General features: G+C 33.5%; 1 protein-coding gene across 2 annotated transcripts in view; it reads right to left on the bottom strand.

Annotated features, from left to right (window-relative positions):
- RSPO3 (R-spondin 3) overlaps window positions 1–20,712 on the bottom strand; it is a 101,426-nt gene that overhangs the window by 56,963 nt on the left and 23,751 nt on the right. For both annotated transcript variants that reach the window (XM_051997704.1, XM_051997705.1), the window contains exons 2-3: window positions 4,339–4,530; window positions 599–745 (exon numbers count right to left, since the gene is read on the bottom strand). In XM_051997704.1, the coding sequence (XP_051853664.1) occupies window positions 599–745; window positions 4,339–4,530 (339 nt within the window). The remainder of the gene's footprint in view (window positions 1–598; window positions 746–4,338; window positions 4,531–20,712) is intronic.

Here is a 20,712-nt window from a genome sequence, read left to right as displayed (position 1 = left end):
CTAGATTCATGGGCTCTGATTGATTTCCCCAAGGTATGTGCCCTAAATAATCTTGATTATTCTCCTTGATTGGTCCTGGTCACTGCTTGGCCCAATACAGAATCCATATCTCAGCCCCAAGAAGTGACCAACAGCTGAATCACAGAACAATTTTGTTCTTGTGATGGAATTAGCTCTAACTTTTTTGTTATTGTTGTGATTGTCAAATTTTTTGAACTGTATAAATGGAAAAAAAAGATATCTTGGATAATCCAAGTTAAATATATGTCAGGAATGAGTATTACAAAAAGGAATGTAACATGATGTTAGCATGATTTTCAAGAAGATAAATACATATAAATTAATTCATATATTACAGAGTCCCTTAATGTTACCTCATGTTCAAATACACTCTGAGGTTGGAATAGGGGTAAAAAATTGTGTTCATTAAAGAGAATGAAAGGAGCACAATTGGAATTTTACCAAGGATTCTATCCATCTATCTATCCATGCTCTTTATTTGTTTATTACCAAGACTTGGAAGTTGTTCTTGAGGACAAATCCTTTGGCATAATAGGTTCTTACTAATGCTAAGAATGAGCTCAGAGATTCTCCTCACCAATACTGGTGCACTCCATGGTGTGATTGTTGGCTTCCAACCCTTCAGGGCAGGTGTCAAGGCACTTTCCAAGGTGTAAGTAAAATCCATTTTTACACTTTGTGCAAAAATTTTTGTTGAAGCAGGTATCACAGTCAGCTTTGCATTCTGAAATAAAAGAGAAAACAAAACATATCAAGCTTTTATTATCCTCACTAGATTATTATAGGTCCAATTTGCATTTGTAAAAACTGAAGCTATATGTAAACCAAGGATTTTGAGATATAAACGATTTTGACCAGGATTAATGATTGATTTCTATATGATTAAAAAGTCTTGTCATACAGTTCATGTATATCTATCTTTAAAGCAGCACTTCAAATTTATTGATTTGTTTAAATATATTTTTTTTTCTTTGGAGGTAAGAAGATTTTTAGACATAGTTGATTAATTGGCAGAGAAATCAGGAGACATGGCTACCTGTGATATATTTTTAAAAGTTGGTTAAAATGTTTTAACAGAAGCTCATAGTTTAGAGCTGGAAGAGACCTTACTTAGTACAAACTCTTAATTTTACAATTAGAGAAACTGAGGAACAGAGACTTAAATGACTTGTCTAAAAGCAAACATCCAGCAAACAGCGGATCTAGAACTCAAACCCAGAGACTCTGTCTTTAAATCCAGCACACTTTTACACTATGCTACACTAAAGACACATAGAATTGAGTAAAAGCAGATGAGGGATGGAGAAGAGATGAGATAATGCACCTCCCTCCATTCTTTGCTTAAAGTGGTAGATTTTTGGGTGTTGATAGGCTACATTGCTATGGTGGTTAGTTTTGTGGAACTGCTTTTCTTTTTTTTTTTTTTTCATTCTTTGCTACAAGAGAGAGATTGCTAGAAAAGGAATGGGGAATGGATATATTCAGAAATGAAGGTGATATAAAAATAAAAGTTATCAATAATTTTTAAAGGAATAAATGGGAACCTTGATATGATGGTATTCTTGAGGTCTATGGCATAAGAAAGTCTTATGTAAAAATGACACAGTGAGGTCCCTTTAGCAGTTCTGTGTGTAAAATACCAAACAATAACAATAGTTTTCTTTTCAGCATGATTCACACAAAAATTTTATGAGTTGTGGAATGGTTTTTTAATTCTTTTTTGGTACTTGTGTATTTTGATCTAGGTCTATGATTTCATCATTGTAGGGGGCTCTGAGTGGGGAAACTACCCTTATTGATGCAAATCAGCAATCTTTTGTAATTCTGAATCTTAGAAAATTGCCTAGAACACTAAACATATCAAATGAATTGCACATATTACTCCAGCTTGTATGTGTCAGAAGGAGGAGGTGGAACTGACTTCTGGGCTGCTCTCTATCTATGAAGCCACTCTAGCTACTCATTGATATTTTATTTACAAGCAAACTGAGTCTTAGAAAAATTAAATGACAGGCCAAAGGGCACACAGCTGGTTTCAATATTTTCTGCTCTGAGGCAGCTAGGTGATCCAGTGGATAGAGCACTAGCCCTGAAGTCAGGAGGACCTGAGTTCAAATTTGGTCTCAGACACTTAACTCTTCCTAGCTGTGTGACCCTGGGCAAATCACTTAACCCCAATTACCTCAGCAAGGAAAAAAAAAGAGAGAGAAAAAAAAAATTTCTGCTTTAGCATCCCACCTTTCTGAATTTCAATTTGTTTTTAGTAGTATTATAATGGATCTCAATATTTCATATTTTCAATCTATTAACCCATAATTCTATTTATTTGGCTAAAATTTATATATTGACATTTTTATTTTTAATAAGAACAAGTACATAATAAATCATTTCTTCAACATTATAAATTAATGCATTTTAATATACATATATCTCAGTGCTTATTTCAATTTGCTTATGTTAACAAAAAACTCAGCCACATTTTTGTGAAGATGCCAGTAGACACAAATGCATGCATATTATTATTTTTATCTTTAGAACTCAAAAAAGCTCAATTTAGGCATGCACCTTTCCAGGGAAATTTATGGTTGAATAAAAAAGAAAAGTTGCTGAGTTGTCTATGTATTTCATATACTCATCAAATAGAGAGTTGAAATATAACTTGTAAATATTACCCCTCTCCAAACTCTTTCTTCCTAAGTATCTCAATTTGTCATTGTAGGAATTAAACTAAACCAAACACGAAATAAATCTATTTTTAAGCTGAAAATAAAAAAAGGAATGTGATTTATTTCATATTTGTGGTATGTTAATTCATTTTAGCATTCTTTTACTTTTTTTTTTTTTTTTTTTTGCTTTCAAAGGGAACAAAATATTTCATGTTAGAAAACTATGTCCAGTTACTCCAGTATTTCAAGGGGTCTATGGCCTACCTTTTTAGTTTATTTCATCATATATTTTGTTTTTTAGGTGATGACAACTTTACATTTAGAAGAAAAAAATAATTCTAGATATGAAAAAGAAGTAATGTGGAATAGTGGAAAATAATTGATTTGAAATTGAGATGATGTAATTCTCTCTTCTGACACATATTATCTGACTCTGGAAAAGTCACTTAACCTCTGTTTTCCAGGCACCTAAGATTTAGAATCACTGATAGTCATTCTATATTAGCAGAAGGATTTTCCTCACCTAAAAGTTCCTTATACTATTGAACTTACCCATCTAGACTTCTATATCCCTCATCTCCTCAAAATATTCCATGATTAGTATGCAGAGATGATACTTTTTTGAAGCATTTTTGGTTTGAAAATTTCCCAGGAATGGGCACTCTAAAAATCTTTCCAACAAGCAGATCAAGATCAGACTAGAAATATATTCTCTCATGTGGATGGATTCCTAGATTAGATTAAGGGATGGGGAATAAAAATATGGAGAATTGTGATGAAATTCTGATTGTAAAAAGAATTCTTGTTGTTGACAAAGATTGCAGGGCTGGTATTGGCTAAAAGTTGGATCTAATAGTTCCCATTTATGTTCAAACTAGTTATATTTTATTAATCTAAATAACTTATTTTCTTTTTATGGGTATCTCTCAATTACTGTTGTAAATAGCAATAATGAATTTGGTGAGTTAGAGTTTTTGTTAATAGATGTGGTTGAGTAAGAAGTGAAGCATATTCTGTTCTCTAAGAGAAAGAAAAATCTGATTTAGATGATAAGTAGGGAATTTATTCAGAAACAGCTTGACACTTGTCAATCATTTACTTGTTGGTCCACATATCATTACTCTAAAGAAAAATCTGTCTGCTTTACGGTTTGAGACTAGTAGGAGAAAGAACAGAACAGAATGACCAGAATGACATTTTGTTGTCTAGAAACAAAATTTCCAATTACTTTATCGTAAATCCCTTTTGGAGTAAAAACAAACAGACAAGAAAATGAACATGATTCTGTGATTCTTTTAAAATGTGGTGAATTGTAGTGGTAAAAGAAAACTAGAACAGATGAATCAAAGCTCAGGGCACTTTAGACTCAATTCAAAGAGAAATAACCATAGACTCAGATCAATTTTGCTTTATTATTGTATGAATTATTTTTAAAAATGACATGTTTATGTAAGTAAGCAACGAAAAAAATCCTATAAACGAATGCTCATTGAATTGGGTTGGATTCCCAGCCTAAAGGGAACGTGCAAATGGAGCTTGGTCTAATTCTCAGAGAAACACTATTATTTATATCATGCTAATACCAAAAGTGTGTTAGAGGATCTGCCAATTTGACAAAGTCCCTGAGGTGAAATGAACCGGAGGCACTTACTTGTACATTTATTTATATCTGGAGATCGTGTTCCATAGTATCCACTTGGACATGAAGAGAGACACACTCCAATTTGCTTCATGCCATTCCTCTCCAGGACAAAAAATAGCCGGGGCTTACATGACAAACATCCATTGTAATCCGAACATGTTGCACAGCCTCCTTGGCAGCCTTGGCTGACGTTAGGATGCACTGAGGAAATAGATTTAGAAAAACAAAAACAACCCTTGAGCCAGGGATAGGTAGAGAATTAATACCTTAGGAGATTATGTAAGTATATAAATTGTATTTTAGATGATCTGAAATTAGGAAGGTATAGCTTTTTTGCTTTGCCATTTCTTAAAATCTCTCATCTTCAAGGATTGGCTTAAATGCTTCTCCCACATGAGACTATTGTTTATCACCCCAGTGACTAGTTCTGTTCCACCACAGAAAATACATAATTACTTTGTGTGCATACACACACACACACAAATATATGTAAATGTGTGTATGTACATGCACACACACATATAAACATAAATATATATGTATGTATGCATATTCCTTAGACTTGTTCCTATTATATCAATGTTTTGTATTTATTTTTCTGTGTACATGTTGTATCCTCTCTAGCAGAAAGTATACTTTTTTTGGGAGAGTGGCTAATTTTTATCTTTGTATACCAGACACCTAGTATAGTGTTCTGTACATAGTGGGTGCTTAGTGTTTACCAAATCTGTTAATTTTTATGACTGTGTTTTTAATGCATAAAACTGCTTTCAAACAGTTTCAAACCCATCTTCATCTGTATCTTGTATCAATGTCAAATTGCAGGAAACTACACAGAATGCATGGCAATTTTGAGATTGCCCTAGTGGTTTTAGTATCCTGAAAAAAAATTGTAATGTGTGAATTATTTCTATTTGTGTCTATTTTCATAGTCGTGTGTGTGTGTGTGTGTGTGTGTGTGTGTTTAATCATTTATTTTTGTTTATAATTTATGTGGCAGATTATTAGCACTAACATAATTCCAGTCATTCAGGATTCACAAGATCAATGGGTAGGATCCTTAATTCTTCATTCTCATTAACTTATATATACACTTTTCATTTCTATCCCTATAATATTTCTTACTTAGGTCCCCTTCTCTCCACTTAATAGCCCACTGTAGTTCAGACCCTAATCATCTCTCACCTGGTCTTCTTATTGATCTAATATATTAGTTTTTCAAGTCTCTAAACTATTCTTTCTAACAGTGGTATTAAACACTGCCTGGGAGTCTATACAATCTATAGCACTCTAGACTATTGCTGAAATCAGCTTATAATACAATTGAGAAATATTTAACAAACTAAAGATACAACAAAACATAAATAACATTAATTTTTGGTTCTCTAAGTCAGTATGTGTCCAGTGAGACCCTTATGTATGGTTTAGTGATCTGTTTCTATTTTATTTGACCCCCCTATTCTACATCTTTATCAAAGTGATTTTCTTTCCTTTTTTTAAAATTTATCATTCACTTTTTAAAACATGAATAAATTTTTTCTGAGTTCTAAATTCTCTCCCCTTCTCTCAGCTCTAACCCGTTGAGAAGGCAAGCAATAAGATATCAATTATATGTGTGAAATCATGCAAAACAGGTTTCTATATTAGTCATGTAGCAAAATAAAAAAGCAAGAAAATTAAGGAAATTTTAAAAAATGCTTGAATTTTAAAAAATGCTTGAGTTTATCTGTTCTCTCTGGAGACAGATAATACTTTTCATCATGAATTATATGAATTTCCCAAGCATCTCTTTAATTTCCTATTCTTTGCCCCCACCAAAGAGCTATTATACACATTTTCATATATATGGACTCAAAGTGGTTTTCTTAAAGTGCATGTCTCCCCTTCTCTTTCTCTGGGCAATAATCCCAGTAGGCCCCTGTTATCTCTAGAATCAAATATAAATTTCTGTTTGGCATTTAGAACTCTTTACAACTTAGTTCCATCTAAAGATTTGCCAGTCTTTTTTATCCTTTCCTTTTTTTTTTTTTTTTTTTTTTTAACACCCATTCCTACTCCTCAATCATCCCACTCTAGGATCAAATTATACTGACTCTGTATGTTCCTCACACATAATGACCTATCTCTCATATATGTCTGACCTTGGCTCCTGGAATACTTTCCTTCCTCAAAGGTGCACCTGGAATTCCTATTTTCTTTCAAGACTTCTCAAGTGCTTCCCTTTGCCAGAAGAAGAGATTTTCTAATCCCTTTAACTGCTAATATTCTCCTTACACCTCCACCTTAAATCAGCTCTGTATGTGACCATTTTATACTTATAAATGTTTACTGTCCTCTTCCCCCATCCCTTCACCCCTCACCTCCATATATTATGCTATCTACTTGAGGATAAAAAGGTTTACTTTTGTCTTACTATTGTGTTATTTCTCTTTGTCCTTATCACAGTGTCTGACAAATAATAACTACATTTGTTAATAAATTGATTGAAGAATTTGCCTTTAATTTCTTAAGCTTAGCCAATGAAGTCCACAGGATTTTAGGTTTAGTATAGGCAATAAATTCTGATCACATGTTCTAATTGAAAGGAATCACATTTCCTTTCAATTAGGTTTTATTGTGCCAGGCCACATATTTAATCTCTTCCAATTACAACCTGAAGTTGAAAATAAAATGAGGTATTCATCTTCCTATTTTTCCAATATAGAGCCTAAGTTTATAATAATCTGTATTGAATTGTATGAGTTGTGTCCTATAGATGAATGTATTTAATTGCTTTTCCCTTTTATACCATGTCTTCCCATCCCCTCAAGTGAAAGTTATACAACTAAGACAGTTTAGTCAGTTCCCCCAAAGGAGAAAGGTAAAATGTATTCCAGACTATCCAGAAAACTAAAAGGCTGATATTAGTTCCCAGGTGAAAGATGCTTGTTAGTCATCCTAAACAAGTATACTTTTAGTTATATTAACTTAGACTGTTGTGTCTATTTGCCATCTTTAACATTTTCAGATTTTCCTACACCTTTTAGCTTGATGTTGATCATTGTCCTATAATTTTTATGTATATGGTGTGTGTGGGATTGAGTGAGGGGGTTGGGGGTAGGGAATAGAAGGTTGAATTTAAAAATTATTTCCTGCATTTTTTATCTTCTGTTATCTTAAGTGACTTCTTTACCCTAATATTGTATCAATTAAAATATAATGCTAATTCTTGTCACACTCTTGTCCGGGATTCCAAAGGAAAAATTCTTCATCTTTGTAAAGAACAGATTTTGTGTATAATCTAGTCAGTTGTAGAACTCCTATCCAGGAGCTGAGCTATATTGTTTACCAGGCCTATTATATATGTAATCAACCCTGGACCATGCTTCATATCTCATCTAGTGATTGACTATCACTACTGCTCTGCCACAATCAATATACACCCCTCTCCAAGTTCTTGATCTAAAACACAATAATCAAATCAATACCATTATTCTTTCCAAAACAGGGATGCTATTGATTCTATGCATTAATTCATCAATCTTGTGACTTCCCAGATGAAAACTGCCTTCTTTGGTCTTTAGTCCCCTGTATATATCTTCCCTGTTAGAATATAAAATTCTTGAGGGTAGCAATAGTCTCACTACTTCTATTCCCAATATGTAGCACAATGGCTGACACATAGTAAGTGGTATTTTTTTAATTCATTCATTTGAATCTATTATAATTTTAGCCTTGCAGATTGATAGAAGTACAAGGAACTTAAATTCTTTGGTTCAAAAAACTTTTTTTCCCCTTTCACAGACAAGGATATTAAAACTTAGTAAGATTAATTTATTAATTAAATCTATTAATGCATTTAATGATAAATACCTACAGGACTTATGATTCCATTACTATAGGGTACTCTCTCTACCAGTTGTGACTTTGTAGATGTACATAGAGGTCAAATGACTTGCCCAGAATCACACAGCTAATAACTGTTGAAGCAGAATTTGAACTCAGGACTTTCTGATTCTAACCCCAACCAATATCACCACTACATTTATTTGCCTCCATTAATGATAGATAAACCATTCTATTATATCACCACCAAAATCTCACTCTGCTGACTCACTATAGAATTGGAGATGGCTGGGTGACACAGTAAATAGAATTTGGGGCCTGGACTCAAGAAAACTTGAATTTAAATGCAGTTGTGTGACTTTGTAAAGAACAAATTCTTTAGGTACAAAATGGGATGTAAATAATAATTATAATAGCATCCACCCCCCAGAATTATTGTGAAGATCAAATGAGATAAAGCACTTCATGTAGTGTCTGACATATAGTAAATTCTATATAAACAATAGTTATTATTATGATGATGATTTTTATTGTTGTTGTTGAAGTTAATATGAGTGCAGTGAGAAGTCCAGAAGGTTTTACCATTCTGGAAAGGTTTTGAGCATAGGCCTGGGGTCCATACTTAAACATTATACATGGCTGCTTCTAAGGGTTAATGTTATCTCAATCAGTCAATCAATCAATCAATATATAGGCATTGTGCTAAGTGCTAGGACATAAAAAGAGGCAAAAGGCAGCTCCTGTTTTGAATGAGCTTACAATCTAATGGGGAGACAATATGTAAACAAATATACACAAAGCAAGTTATATACAGAATAAAAAGTAATTAACAATGAAAAGACAATAGAATTAAAAGAAATTGGGAAAGATCTCCTCTAAAAGATAGAATTTTAGTGGGGACTTAAAGGAGGCCAGGGAACTTAGAGTGTCAAGCTGAAGACAGACAGCATTCCAAGAATGAAGAAATAGCCAGAGAAAAATGCCCAGAGCCAAGAGATGGAGTATCTTGCTCTTAGAACAGACAAAAGGGAAGTGTCACTGGATTAAAGAGTACATGACAGGGAGTAAATAGGAAGACTAGGAAAGTAGAAGAAGATTAGGTTGTGGAGGACTTTGAAAGTCAAACAGAGCATTTTGTATTTGATTCTGGAGTTACCAAGGTTTATTCAGGCTGTGTGTATGAGGAATGAGAAGGTGTGGGTATGAGAAACAGACAGAGACAGAGACAGAGAGATAAAGAGATAGACAGACTGAGAGACAGAGACAGAGCACATAGAGAGAGATAGAGGAAGAGAAACATGGTTACAATTGTGCTTTAGGAAAATTACTTTGGTGGCCTAATGGAAAATGAATTAAAGTGGGGTGATACTTGAAATAAGCTGATTTACTAACAGTGGGTTATTACTGCAATAATCCAAGCATGAGGTGATAATAACCTGTACTAGGGTGATGACAGTGTGAGAGGAAAGAAGAAAGCATATTCAAGGGAAGGCAACGTATTCCAGATATGTTAAAAAGGTGAAATCTATAGACCTTGGCAATAGCTTAGAGATGAAGAATGAGAAACAAAGAAGAGTTGAGGTAACATTTTGACTATGAGGCTAAGGGAGTGGAGAAATTTATAATCTTTCATAGTAATAGAACATCTAATATAAAGAGGTTTTTCCTCATTACAATCTTATGTTGGTGTTATTGGCAATGGTTTCAATGGCAGATTTGTTAACTCATGTCTGAGCACTTCCTCTTATTAGAACTGTCTTTTCAAATAATTCTGGTGACTTAAGGAGCCTTTTACCATGGAGACAAATCCTGCTAGACTTACTGAGAAATAGAAGCAATGAGACTGAGCAGTGTGATCACAAGGGAGCATGGTTTAGATGTAGAGAGGTCATTCGGTTGACCAGCATCCTCTGCTTGGAGAAAAAAACCCTGAAAAAGCCACAGGAACCACAAGCAGCTCATTCTCATTCCAAGAAGTTTTGTAAATAAACTGAGGAAATCTTTTTTTTTTTTAATTTTTATCCTCAGGCAGGATAAAGGGGAAGAAAGGAAGTCTTTTTGCTGTACATAAATTCACAGAATTTTAGAACTGAAAAGACCTTGGAAATTATGTAGTATAATAGAGCCAGCAGCTAGGTGGTATGGTAGACAGAGCACTGAGCCTGTACTCAGAGAAACCTAGGCTCAAATATGATGACAGATGCTTTCCTGCTTTGTGACCCTGGATAAGCCAGTTAAGCTATTTATCTCAGTTTCTTCAACTGTAAAATGGGATTAAATTTAGCAGAGTAATTGTGAGGATCAAATAAGATGATATTTATAAAGTATTTAGCATAGTACCTTGCATATAGTAGATATAAATGCTCATTCTATTTCCCCTTTTCCATTACTCTCATTTTTACAGAGGAAGAAACTGAGATTGAAAGTAAATGCTCTATTGTTAGGGAAGTTGGAATGGGATGGGATGGAAACATTGTTAAGAATATAGGATGTTTAGACATTTAAGAAAATTGGAAGTGAATATTGCTTGTCAAATAGTAGGATTATTTTTCATGTCAGGATCACAAATTTGGAGACTTCAGAGAAAGTAAGCTCACAAAGTGCAGGTGGTACATTAGGAAGATAACTAAAGTGGGACTTAGAGCCCCTGAGTTCTGACTCCAGCTCTGTTGCTACCCAGCTGTGGTAAGATGGGTAAAATGTTTATCCTCTCTGATTTTCATTATCCAAAGTAAGGGAGGTGAACGATTTAATGGAATCTTAGATTTGGAAGGGACCCTACAGATGAAATCCAACTCACAACTGAATAATAACTCCCCTATAAAAAACCTGACAAGCAATTCTCCAGACTTAACTTTATGACACCTCCTTTCCTTGGAAAGGGGAACCACAACTTCTTAAGGGAGCCTATTCTACTTTGGGATACCTCCTATTCAAAATTTGCTTTGCCTCTTTTCAGCTTCTGTGTGTTATTTCTAGGTTCATCCTCTGAAGTCAAGAAGTCTGTCCCTTCACCTTCATGACATTTCTTGGAATAGTTGAATACAGCAATCATATATGTCATCACTCAAATCTCTTTTGGCTAAACATCACATTTAATCAACTTAATCAACTAAAGTTCCTTTAATCAATCCTTAAGTGGCATTAAATCTAGGTTTAGGCTGACCCCTTTCTAGATACTGTTCAGCTTAATAGAGTTCTCCCTAAAATGCAATGCCTAGAAATAAAAAAAAATTCCTGCCTGACCAGAGTATCCTACAGAAAAACTATCACCTCTCTAGTACTTTTCTAGTAAAATCACTAGCATTTATGATTACCATTTCATACCATTGACATATTAATTTTGCAGTTTGTTAAGACTCCCTGATGCTTTCTAGATAAATTTCTATAAACTTATGCCTTCCCCATATTGCACTTGTGAAGCTTGTTTTTTAACCCAACTGTCTCATCTAGGTTTCTGATTCCATATGATTCTAAGCCAGAATCCAATCTCTTCATATCACAGAACTCTGGCTGCTAAAAAAGCACCTGGAATTCTTAGAATACAATTTCTAACTCCATTTTGCCTAAAGATGTTCCGCTGATAGAAGCAGAAGTATGTGTAAATTACATATTTGTCTGGATTCCAGCAATGTAGAAAATTTACAGCAAAGAAACTTCTTCTACCTGTGCATATCAGCATCTGTTCTACAACTTAAAGTCCTAAAGAATATCTTGGGTCACTGAAAGTTAAACGGATTAACCAGGAATATAGGATCATTATGTAGCAGAAGCAAGACTTGAAACCAGGTCTGCTTGATTCCAACATCCATTTTCTAGAATGAGTTCATCATGTCATTGTACATCTAGATAGGGGTGTGTAGGTAGGTTCCTGATTTCAGGCAGATTCTTCTTCCTGAGTTCAAATCTGGCTTTAGATGCTTTTAAGCTTTGCAATCCTGCACAAGTCACTTATCCCTGCTTGTCTCAGTTTCATCATCTATAAAATGAGCTGGAGAAGGAAATGGCAAATCATTCCAATATATCTGCCAAGAAAACCCCAAATGGGGTCATAAACAGTTAGATATGACTGAAATAACTGAACAATAATATGCACATATATATATACAAAAGTGTATATTTCAACAATTTTATATTCTCAGTATTATGAGTATCTCCTATACTGGTGAACACTGTAACAATCTATGATTTCCCATCCTGCATAATTTATCTGTCTTCTTCCACAAGTTTTCTACAAAAGATCTATTCAATATTTCTCTCACATGAACATGTTTTTATTTATAAACATAGATAAGCATATTATTATTATAAATCATGATCTAAAAGTCAGGATGAATTGCGTAGGATTTGAACGCAATCCTACCCCTCACAATAAGTTCTCTAAATCAGAATTTTGATTCAAATTAAAAGGAAAGGCAGTTCTAGAGGATAAGTGGCATAATACACAAAATACATAAAAATCTGGTCTAGAAGCCCATAAAATATGGGTTCAAGTTCTGACTTGGACACATATTGCCTATGAGACTCTGATCAAGTCACTTAGGATCTTAGACCACTAGCTACCCCTGAGGACTATAATTTTTAGAGAAGGTGATGACCTATAATGATAGATTTTCTTTTATCAGGAAATTCCTTACATTAGTTAAATCAGAGATTTAGTCCTAGTCCTTTTGTCCTTGCACATATTCTCTCATATATAGTTCCACATAAATCATCCCGCCTAGTTTCTCTTAAGATTGTTCCTATTAGTGGGGAAATGATTTAAAAAATTTTTAAAAATGGAAATAATATGGGGAAATAGTAATTTACTAAATCTCAAAAAATTGTATTGTAGGATTTTTTAAATAGGGCATTATAATGTGTTGTTAAAAAAATGATTATTGCTGGAAAATGATGGGATTCTTATTCATCTAGAATTGTTTATATGTAGGGACAACCCAGAAGCAGGGAAACTGACTGAATGACCTTTTTAGGTCCTTTTCTACATTGCACTTGGTTTTATGATCTTAGAGATCATAGTTGTATATTCTACAGATTGCTCATTTGCAGGCTGTACAAAGATTACTTAGATTAGGCTTAATATTACACAACTAGACATTCTAAATTTCCCACATTTTTCTTTGAGGCCAGACTTTCTGCTTTATTTTATTTTATTTTTTAAAATCAGAAACCACAGGAAACAGCTGGCCCAGATGATTTCTGAAGGCCCTTTGCTCTAAAATGCTATGGCTCTTCAATACTTTCCAGCTCTATGATTTTGTCTGCATGAACATATCCATCCCTACTCCACCCCTAACAAAGAGGGCCAACACTGTACAACTTTGTAGGATTTGTTTGAGAACTATTGAAGCTAAATAATTAGTCACTTTATAAACCTACTTGGTGATGGATCTTACCAAATTAAGGAAGACTGGTTATGAAATGGTAGATATTCCATCTATCAATCTACACACAAAGATTTTATGTTTTGATAGGATCTGTTATAGCATGCATTCTACTGGCATAGTTTTCAAGAACCACTAATCCTGGTTCATGGCATAATGGGCAAGCAAAGGAGGAATTTAGTGAGGTTGTTCTATGAGAGAAAATAATTCTATCTGGTTTCTCTTTCTGTCTTCCCATTATAACAGCACTAATATTCTACTTATATTTGTATAGTGCCTTTAACATAAAAATACATTTCTTTACAGAATCATAATTTCTGAGAGTTATGAGTATCCTCAGAAAGTCAGGTAGTTTATACAATAGATAGAATACCAGGCTTGGAGTCAGGAAGATCTGAGTTGAAATCTGGTCCCAAATGTAAGTTGTATGACCCTGAACAAGTCACTCAAGCCCTATTTATCTTAGTTTCTCATCTGTAAAATTGGATCACACTGGTAAAGGAAAGGCAAACCACTTCAATAGCTTTTCCAAGAAAGCCTCATGGAGAAAAGTCAATGAGATTACATAGAATCAGACATGACTGAATGACTGAGCAACAACTACTACAAAAGTCCTCAGAAGCCATTCAAGTCCTAGTCATACCTGAAGAAGAAAATCCTTTATAATGTGTCCAAGTGATTGTCCAAACTTTTCTTAAAGATCTCCAGTGAGGACCAACCCATCACCTCTCAAGACAGTGTATTCTACTTTGGGACAGTTCTAATAGAAAGAAATCATTTCCTTGCCTTGGGCATAAATCTGTCTCTTCACTTTCCATCCATTTCTCCTATTTTTGACTTGTAAGATCAAACAGTAAGGAGTTAATCTCTTTTTCACATGATAGCCTGTATAACCAAGATCTCAGGTAAAAGAATCATCCTAAATTTTCTCAGCTCCAGTCTAGTTCCTTCAACTGATTCTTCCATGGCACACTCTTCAATCCCTCACCATTCTAGCTACCCTTCTCTGGAGGTTTTTAAACTTATGCATATTCTTTCTACATTGTGGTACTTAGACTTACCCTTCATATGTCATTTAAAAAGAAGGCAGCAGGGTTTTTACTTCCCTGTGATCATGGACACAATACATTTCTCAAAGCAGACTAAGATTGTGCTTTTCAAGTGCATTATCACACTGCAGCCTCATCTTGAGCTTGCAAGCCACTAATATTCTGAGATCTTTTTTTGAAGAACTTATTCAGCAACATCTATCTGTCCTACTACCTCCTTCCCCAGCTACCAAAATGGTGAGTTCTGCAGTGAATATATTTCTGAGCCTAGCATAGAGAAGATGTAAGTTCAAATTGAGACCCAGGATGTACAATACTGGGCAAGTCAATTAACCTTTGTTTATGTCAATTTCCATAAGAATAAAATGGATATTTTTAATAATAATAGCACCTATTATCCAGGTTGCTATGAGTGATCTAATAGTTCAATGAGCTGCCTTGGTAGATAATGGGTCCCCTTTCACTAACAGATGTATGACTGATAAATATGTTGTCATATATCTTTTTCAGATATATTTCAATGTAACATATACACAAATGTATGATCATATGACAGAGAATGGATGAATACTTGTGGAAAGATTTCTAAGAAATGGAAAGTTTATCTTGTCAGGAAGAGGTATTGTTTTCTTCCTTAAGAAAGTTCTAAAGAATACAGAAGAATATTATAAAGTAGGAATAACTTGGTTGTGAGTAATGATTTATTATCTGGAGAATATATTTTTTTCCCTTTCAAAGCACCCTTCTCTTTAACTGTATTTCATTTTATTTTCACAGCAACCCTGAAAGGTAGGCAATAATAGTACATGATGTTATCCTCGTTTTATAGATGGAGGAAACACAGAGACATAAAGAAGTTATATAATCAACCTATTCCTTAAGCAAGGATTAGAATCCAGATCTCTTTTCTTTTTAAAAAAATAGTATTTTACTTTTCCAAATTACATGCAAAGATAGTTTTTAACATTTACCTTTGCAAAACCCTAGGTTCCAAATTTTTATCCCTTTCCCCCTTCCCCCAAGTCAGCAAGAAATCTGAAAAAGGTTAAGTATGTGCATTTATTCTAAATATATTTCCATATGTTTAGTGTTATTATTAGAGTCATAATACTCAAGAAAAATCAGATCAAAATGAAAAAGAAAAACATGAAAAAGAAAAACAAACAACAACAAAAGGATGAAAATACTATACTTTGATCCTTATTCAGTCTCATTTGTTCTCTTTCTGGATATTTTTTACACTTTCCATCCAAAATCTATTAGAGTTGCCTTAAATCACCTTATTTTTGAACATAGTCAAATCCATCACAGTTGATCATCATATAATCTTGTTACTGTATACAATATTCTCTTGTTTCTGCTCTGGGTGCTTTACTCAGCATCAGTTCATATAAATCCAGGAAATATGGAAAATTTTTTTTTGAATTCTGAATGGAATTTTTCTGAAATCAGCCTACTTTCCTTATAAAACAATATAAAACAATAATATTACATCCATATACCATAACTTATTCAGCCATTCCACAACTGATGGGCACTACTCCATTCCTTGTCACTACAAAAAGGGCTGCTACAAACATTTTTGCACATGTGGGTTCTGTTCCCTCTTTTATTATTTCTTTGGAATACAGAATACAGTAAAAAAAAACAAAAACAAAAACAAAAACATTAGACATTACTCCTTGAGGTAGAAGCTTTTTTTTTTTTTTTAATTTCATTGTTCTCCTCTGAAGATGAATCCCAGTCTTCCCTGTTCCCATTGTAAGTTTTCATACCTGCCACATTCCTGTCTTTCTAACTATGTTGCTGTTCTCAGAAGACATCTTAGAGAGTGTAGAAACAATGTAATAGATTCACAAGATCTGTCCTTTTTTGTATCAGTATTTTCTTCCTATTTGTATGTGCCTTTTTTACATATCAATTAGAAGAAGGGAATGAGCAATTATTAAGCACTTACCATGTGTCAGGTATTGTGCTAAATGGTGGTTTACAAATGGTATCTCAGTTGATTCTCACAATCCTGTTTGGTAAAGCATGCTTATTATACTCATTTTGCAGATAAGGGCACTGAGGCATACTGGAGTTGAGTAACTTGCACAGGGCTACACAGCTAGCAAGTGCCTGAGGTTGGATTTGAACTCAGATTCCTGATTCCAGTCTGAATTCTCTATTCACTGCAGTTGTTTCATATCATTTTACTTATCTTTTATACTTTGAGTAGGCTATACATATGAAATTGAAAATAGTTATTACATTATCTAAGAAGCAATGAATCAAAATGTGAAATTTGATAAATATTTCATTGAAATCAGATATATATGTGACAATTGCATGTCAGTTTGTAAATATTTTATAAGGGAATTATACCTAAGTGATACATGATACAGTGATATTTAATTGTAGTCATCAGTGCTTCAAAATGAAACTTCAAAAATGTTCATGTGTAGTTTACATTTTGTTCTCTACTTGGTTTGAGATAAAGTAATGTCACTGGTTTTAATAATGGTCATCTTATCATAATCCAGTTCTATTGTAATTTAAGACTCCTTTGTTTTAAAAGTGATTTTTTTTAACTTTAGTTTTTTTAACTTTTTTAACTTAGTTTTTTTAAAACTTTTAAAAAACTTAGTATGGTACAATAGTGGATTAAAACTAGAAGATACTTCTCCAGCTCCTTTAGAATGTCTAGCATTGCTTCAATATAAACTTTAAACTTTAAAATACAAATCTGACATTAAAGGTATAAGCTACTTTTCAGTCTCTTTTAGATTATGTGTCACATATTCAAAATAATGTTGGAGTTTAGAGGTCCTCTTTTTTGCTTTTGTGAGTTCTGAATTTGTCCAGACGCTAGACAAGGGGTCTACATTTCAGAAGCAAAACTGACTCTGGCCAGGGTTATGCAAGTAGACAGAAAAGAATGTCATAGAAAGTTTGGCCCAGTTTAGATAACCAAACTCATTTAAGAATTTTGTATCAATTATCAGACTTGTTCAACAGATTGCATCAACTCTTTGAAATCTCTAAGATACAGTTCATAATAAAGAGATATAATTTTCTAAATGCTGTCCTAGTCCTGTGGTTCTCAAAGTATGTTCAGGCAACTAGTGGTCAGTAACAGTTCTCCAGGTGGTCTGTGGGCTAGTTCTTTATAGTATTAATGCTTTTAAGGATGTCTATTCTTTAGATTTTGGCAATTATTAAAATTGACATATGCTTTAATAAAAACCAAATCATACCTAGTTGACATTTTACTCAAATATCCTAGACTCAGACTCTTTAATAGCTTTGTTGTATTCATTTAGGTGAAGGATTTGTGTGTATATCATGATCACAGGGGTGGGGACTATATCTTTTGCCTCACTGAAACAGACCAAAAAAGATTTAAGAATCACTGTCTGGCAGATGTAAGGAGTATTTTATTCCATGACTGGTTTGGTAGTCTACCATTATTCTGTGGTAGAACATGTTGTTTTAAATGAGAAAATTTTTTGAGAACTTGGAACATTTTTTCTTTCTGAATAATAATCTGCTGAAGGGAGTCTAATATTTTTATTCTATCAATACTTTAAAATGAAACCACAGCAGTCAAACAGATTTAACATTAACCAGCAATTAGATGGGTAGTCCACTAAAATCAAACTCAGCAGATCATAGTAGCTACAGTATTCTTACAATCTCAGATATGACAAACATTTGACTACTAATCTTTTGTTGGATTCCTGGAGTGGGGAGCTGTGCTTTGTCTGGCCATGGGGCAGAACCAGGCCTAGAAATGAGCAGCCAAATAAGGGATAAGCTTCTTGATACTTAGATGCCCTGTGGAGATCATGCATTTTATTCTACATCAATGACTGCAGGGAGAAAAGAACAGTATAGATATCTTCATTCACTTATCCAAGTGTAAATGTATGAGTTTTAGAATAGACCAAATATCTTATGCTTTATGTATGTATTCTTTGTTTAATTATCATATTCAAACATTTCAAAGAGCAAACCCATTTGAGATTCTATTCTTTCAAGAAAACAAGAAAATGTGCAAAATATATTCTGTTTAATGAAGATCATCTCTTTGAAATCCTGCTCTCCTCTTTCCAGCTGCTACCAGTAGTTTAAGGCTGTTTAAGCTAGGAAAGGTAGCAAATACTTTAAAAAGTTCTTCATTTGACACTTTGACAAGGAGGCTGCTTAGGACACGAGGATTTGCAAGACCATAAAGGGGAGAAGAAAGGGAAAAATGTGGCTGTATGTGGTTTCCTTATATCTTACTGAATATTTAAATCTAAATAGTTGATGGATCCAGTGATAATTTGTTGCTTTTATTTACTTAAATAAATAAATTTGGAATGGAATAAGATATTCATTAGGTCTCCCAGACAGTGATTTTTATACTTTTCCAGCTTATTTTAGTGATGCGAGAGATGCAATACCCCTCAACTATGATCATGACACACACACACACACAAATTTCTCACTTGGAAAAAAACCAATGGAATTGAATTGAAGAATCTATGATGCTATGGTATTTTGATGAGATACTTGAGATTTTAAAAATTAAATGTATTTATTTAGTGCTATTGCTCTGAATAGCAACTATGCTTTTCTATGTTGTTGTAACTTTTCCCCTGTGTCTTCAGCATTTTGTTCAAAATGAATTAAAAACTTTTTTCAATAGAATCGAGATTCATAAGAATTTTTTAATGATATGCCAGTTTTTTAATCATCTCATTGCTTTTGCTATGACATTATAACAATGTTATAATGAATAATAATGAATGAATAAAATGAAAAATAAAATAAAAAACTAGGAGTCGTGGGGCAATGATTTTAACCTATTTGTGATGAGTGATTGATATAAGATATGCTACATATCCTATATTATTGGCAAAGATTCCCTTTCTTCAAATAGTCATTCTCTCAAGGAGAGATGAAAAGAGGATAGCCTGGTTGGGGGATAAAGTACACCTAAATTTTGAAAAGAGAGTCTGGCCTTCTTGATGATGGGTGGTATTAATAGCATTCTGCATGAGCATTATTCTAATAGTGCTCATATAATAGCTGGATTAATTATGTTCATTCACATGACTGAGAAAAGTTTCTTTTAAAGGCAGAGATGATTACAAATCACCACAGAGTTGTTGTTGTTGTTGTTGTTTTTTGCATTCATAAGGTTATTTATGATTCAAAAACTACCAATATCACAGACTTTTTTTCATCGATCAATCGCACCATTTTTTCTTAAAACAACTTTCCATAATGGCATTATAAACAAGCATCCATCTTTATGTTATACAAAATTTTAATGTGTCATATCTGACAGCAGAAACTTCAGTGAAACAGATTGCACTTATATCTATGCCCCAGTTTAAAAAAAAGTCAAAATAAAACATCATTTAAGAAAACATAAAGGGACATGTAAATACTGAATTATGTGATTTTTTAAAAAAATATTTCTTGCATTCCTAAAATTCTTTGATTCCATGAACTTATTATCTATGGCCTACTAACCTACTGATAAAGCATTCACTGTTATTGTATAGGCTATTATCCTCCATGTCTGGTTTTCCTAGTGGTTACTGACTCCTTTATTTTCTTAGTATTTATATTGTATATATTTTATATTTACATATTTCTACAAATGTTGTGTGTGCTTCTCTTTCCCATCCCAGTAGATGTTAACTTCTTGGATAGTAAGAACTTTTTTTAATATTTGTATCACTAGGACTTATATTCCATTATGCTTGTCACATGTTAGGCACTTAATGAAGGCTAGTCATGAGTTAAACCATTTAAAAGAGGCTATACCGAATGGTGAAAGACCTCAAGATATATAGCCTGGTGAGGAGAAAATTTGAAGCAAGACATGTTATCAGACTTTAAGATTTAAAGAACTGTCTAGGAAAGAAGGAATTAGACTTGTTTTGTTTAATTTTAGAAAACAAAATGAGGAACAATAGTTGGAAGTCTAAGACAGGCAGAGTTGTTTGTTCTGAGGAAAAGCTTCTTGACAGTCAGAAGGATCTAAAAATATAATGAGCTGTCTCACTGGGTAGGGACCTAACCCTCACTGAAGACTTTCAGGGATGCTACAGAAGGCGATTAAGTGAGAGATACTTAGGGGACAT

This window comes from Antechinus flavipes, chromosome 4 (genome assembly GCF_016432865.1).
Source record: "Antechinus flavipes isolate AdamAnt ecotype Samford, QLD, Australia chromosome 4, AdamAnt_v2, whole genome shotgun sequence".
NCBI lineage: Eukaryota > Metazoa > Chordata > Mammalia > Dasyuromorphia > Dasyuridae > Antechinus > Antechinus flavipes.
This window is presented reverse-complemented; position numbering and strand designations above follow the sequence as displayed.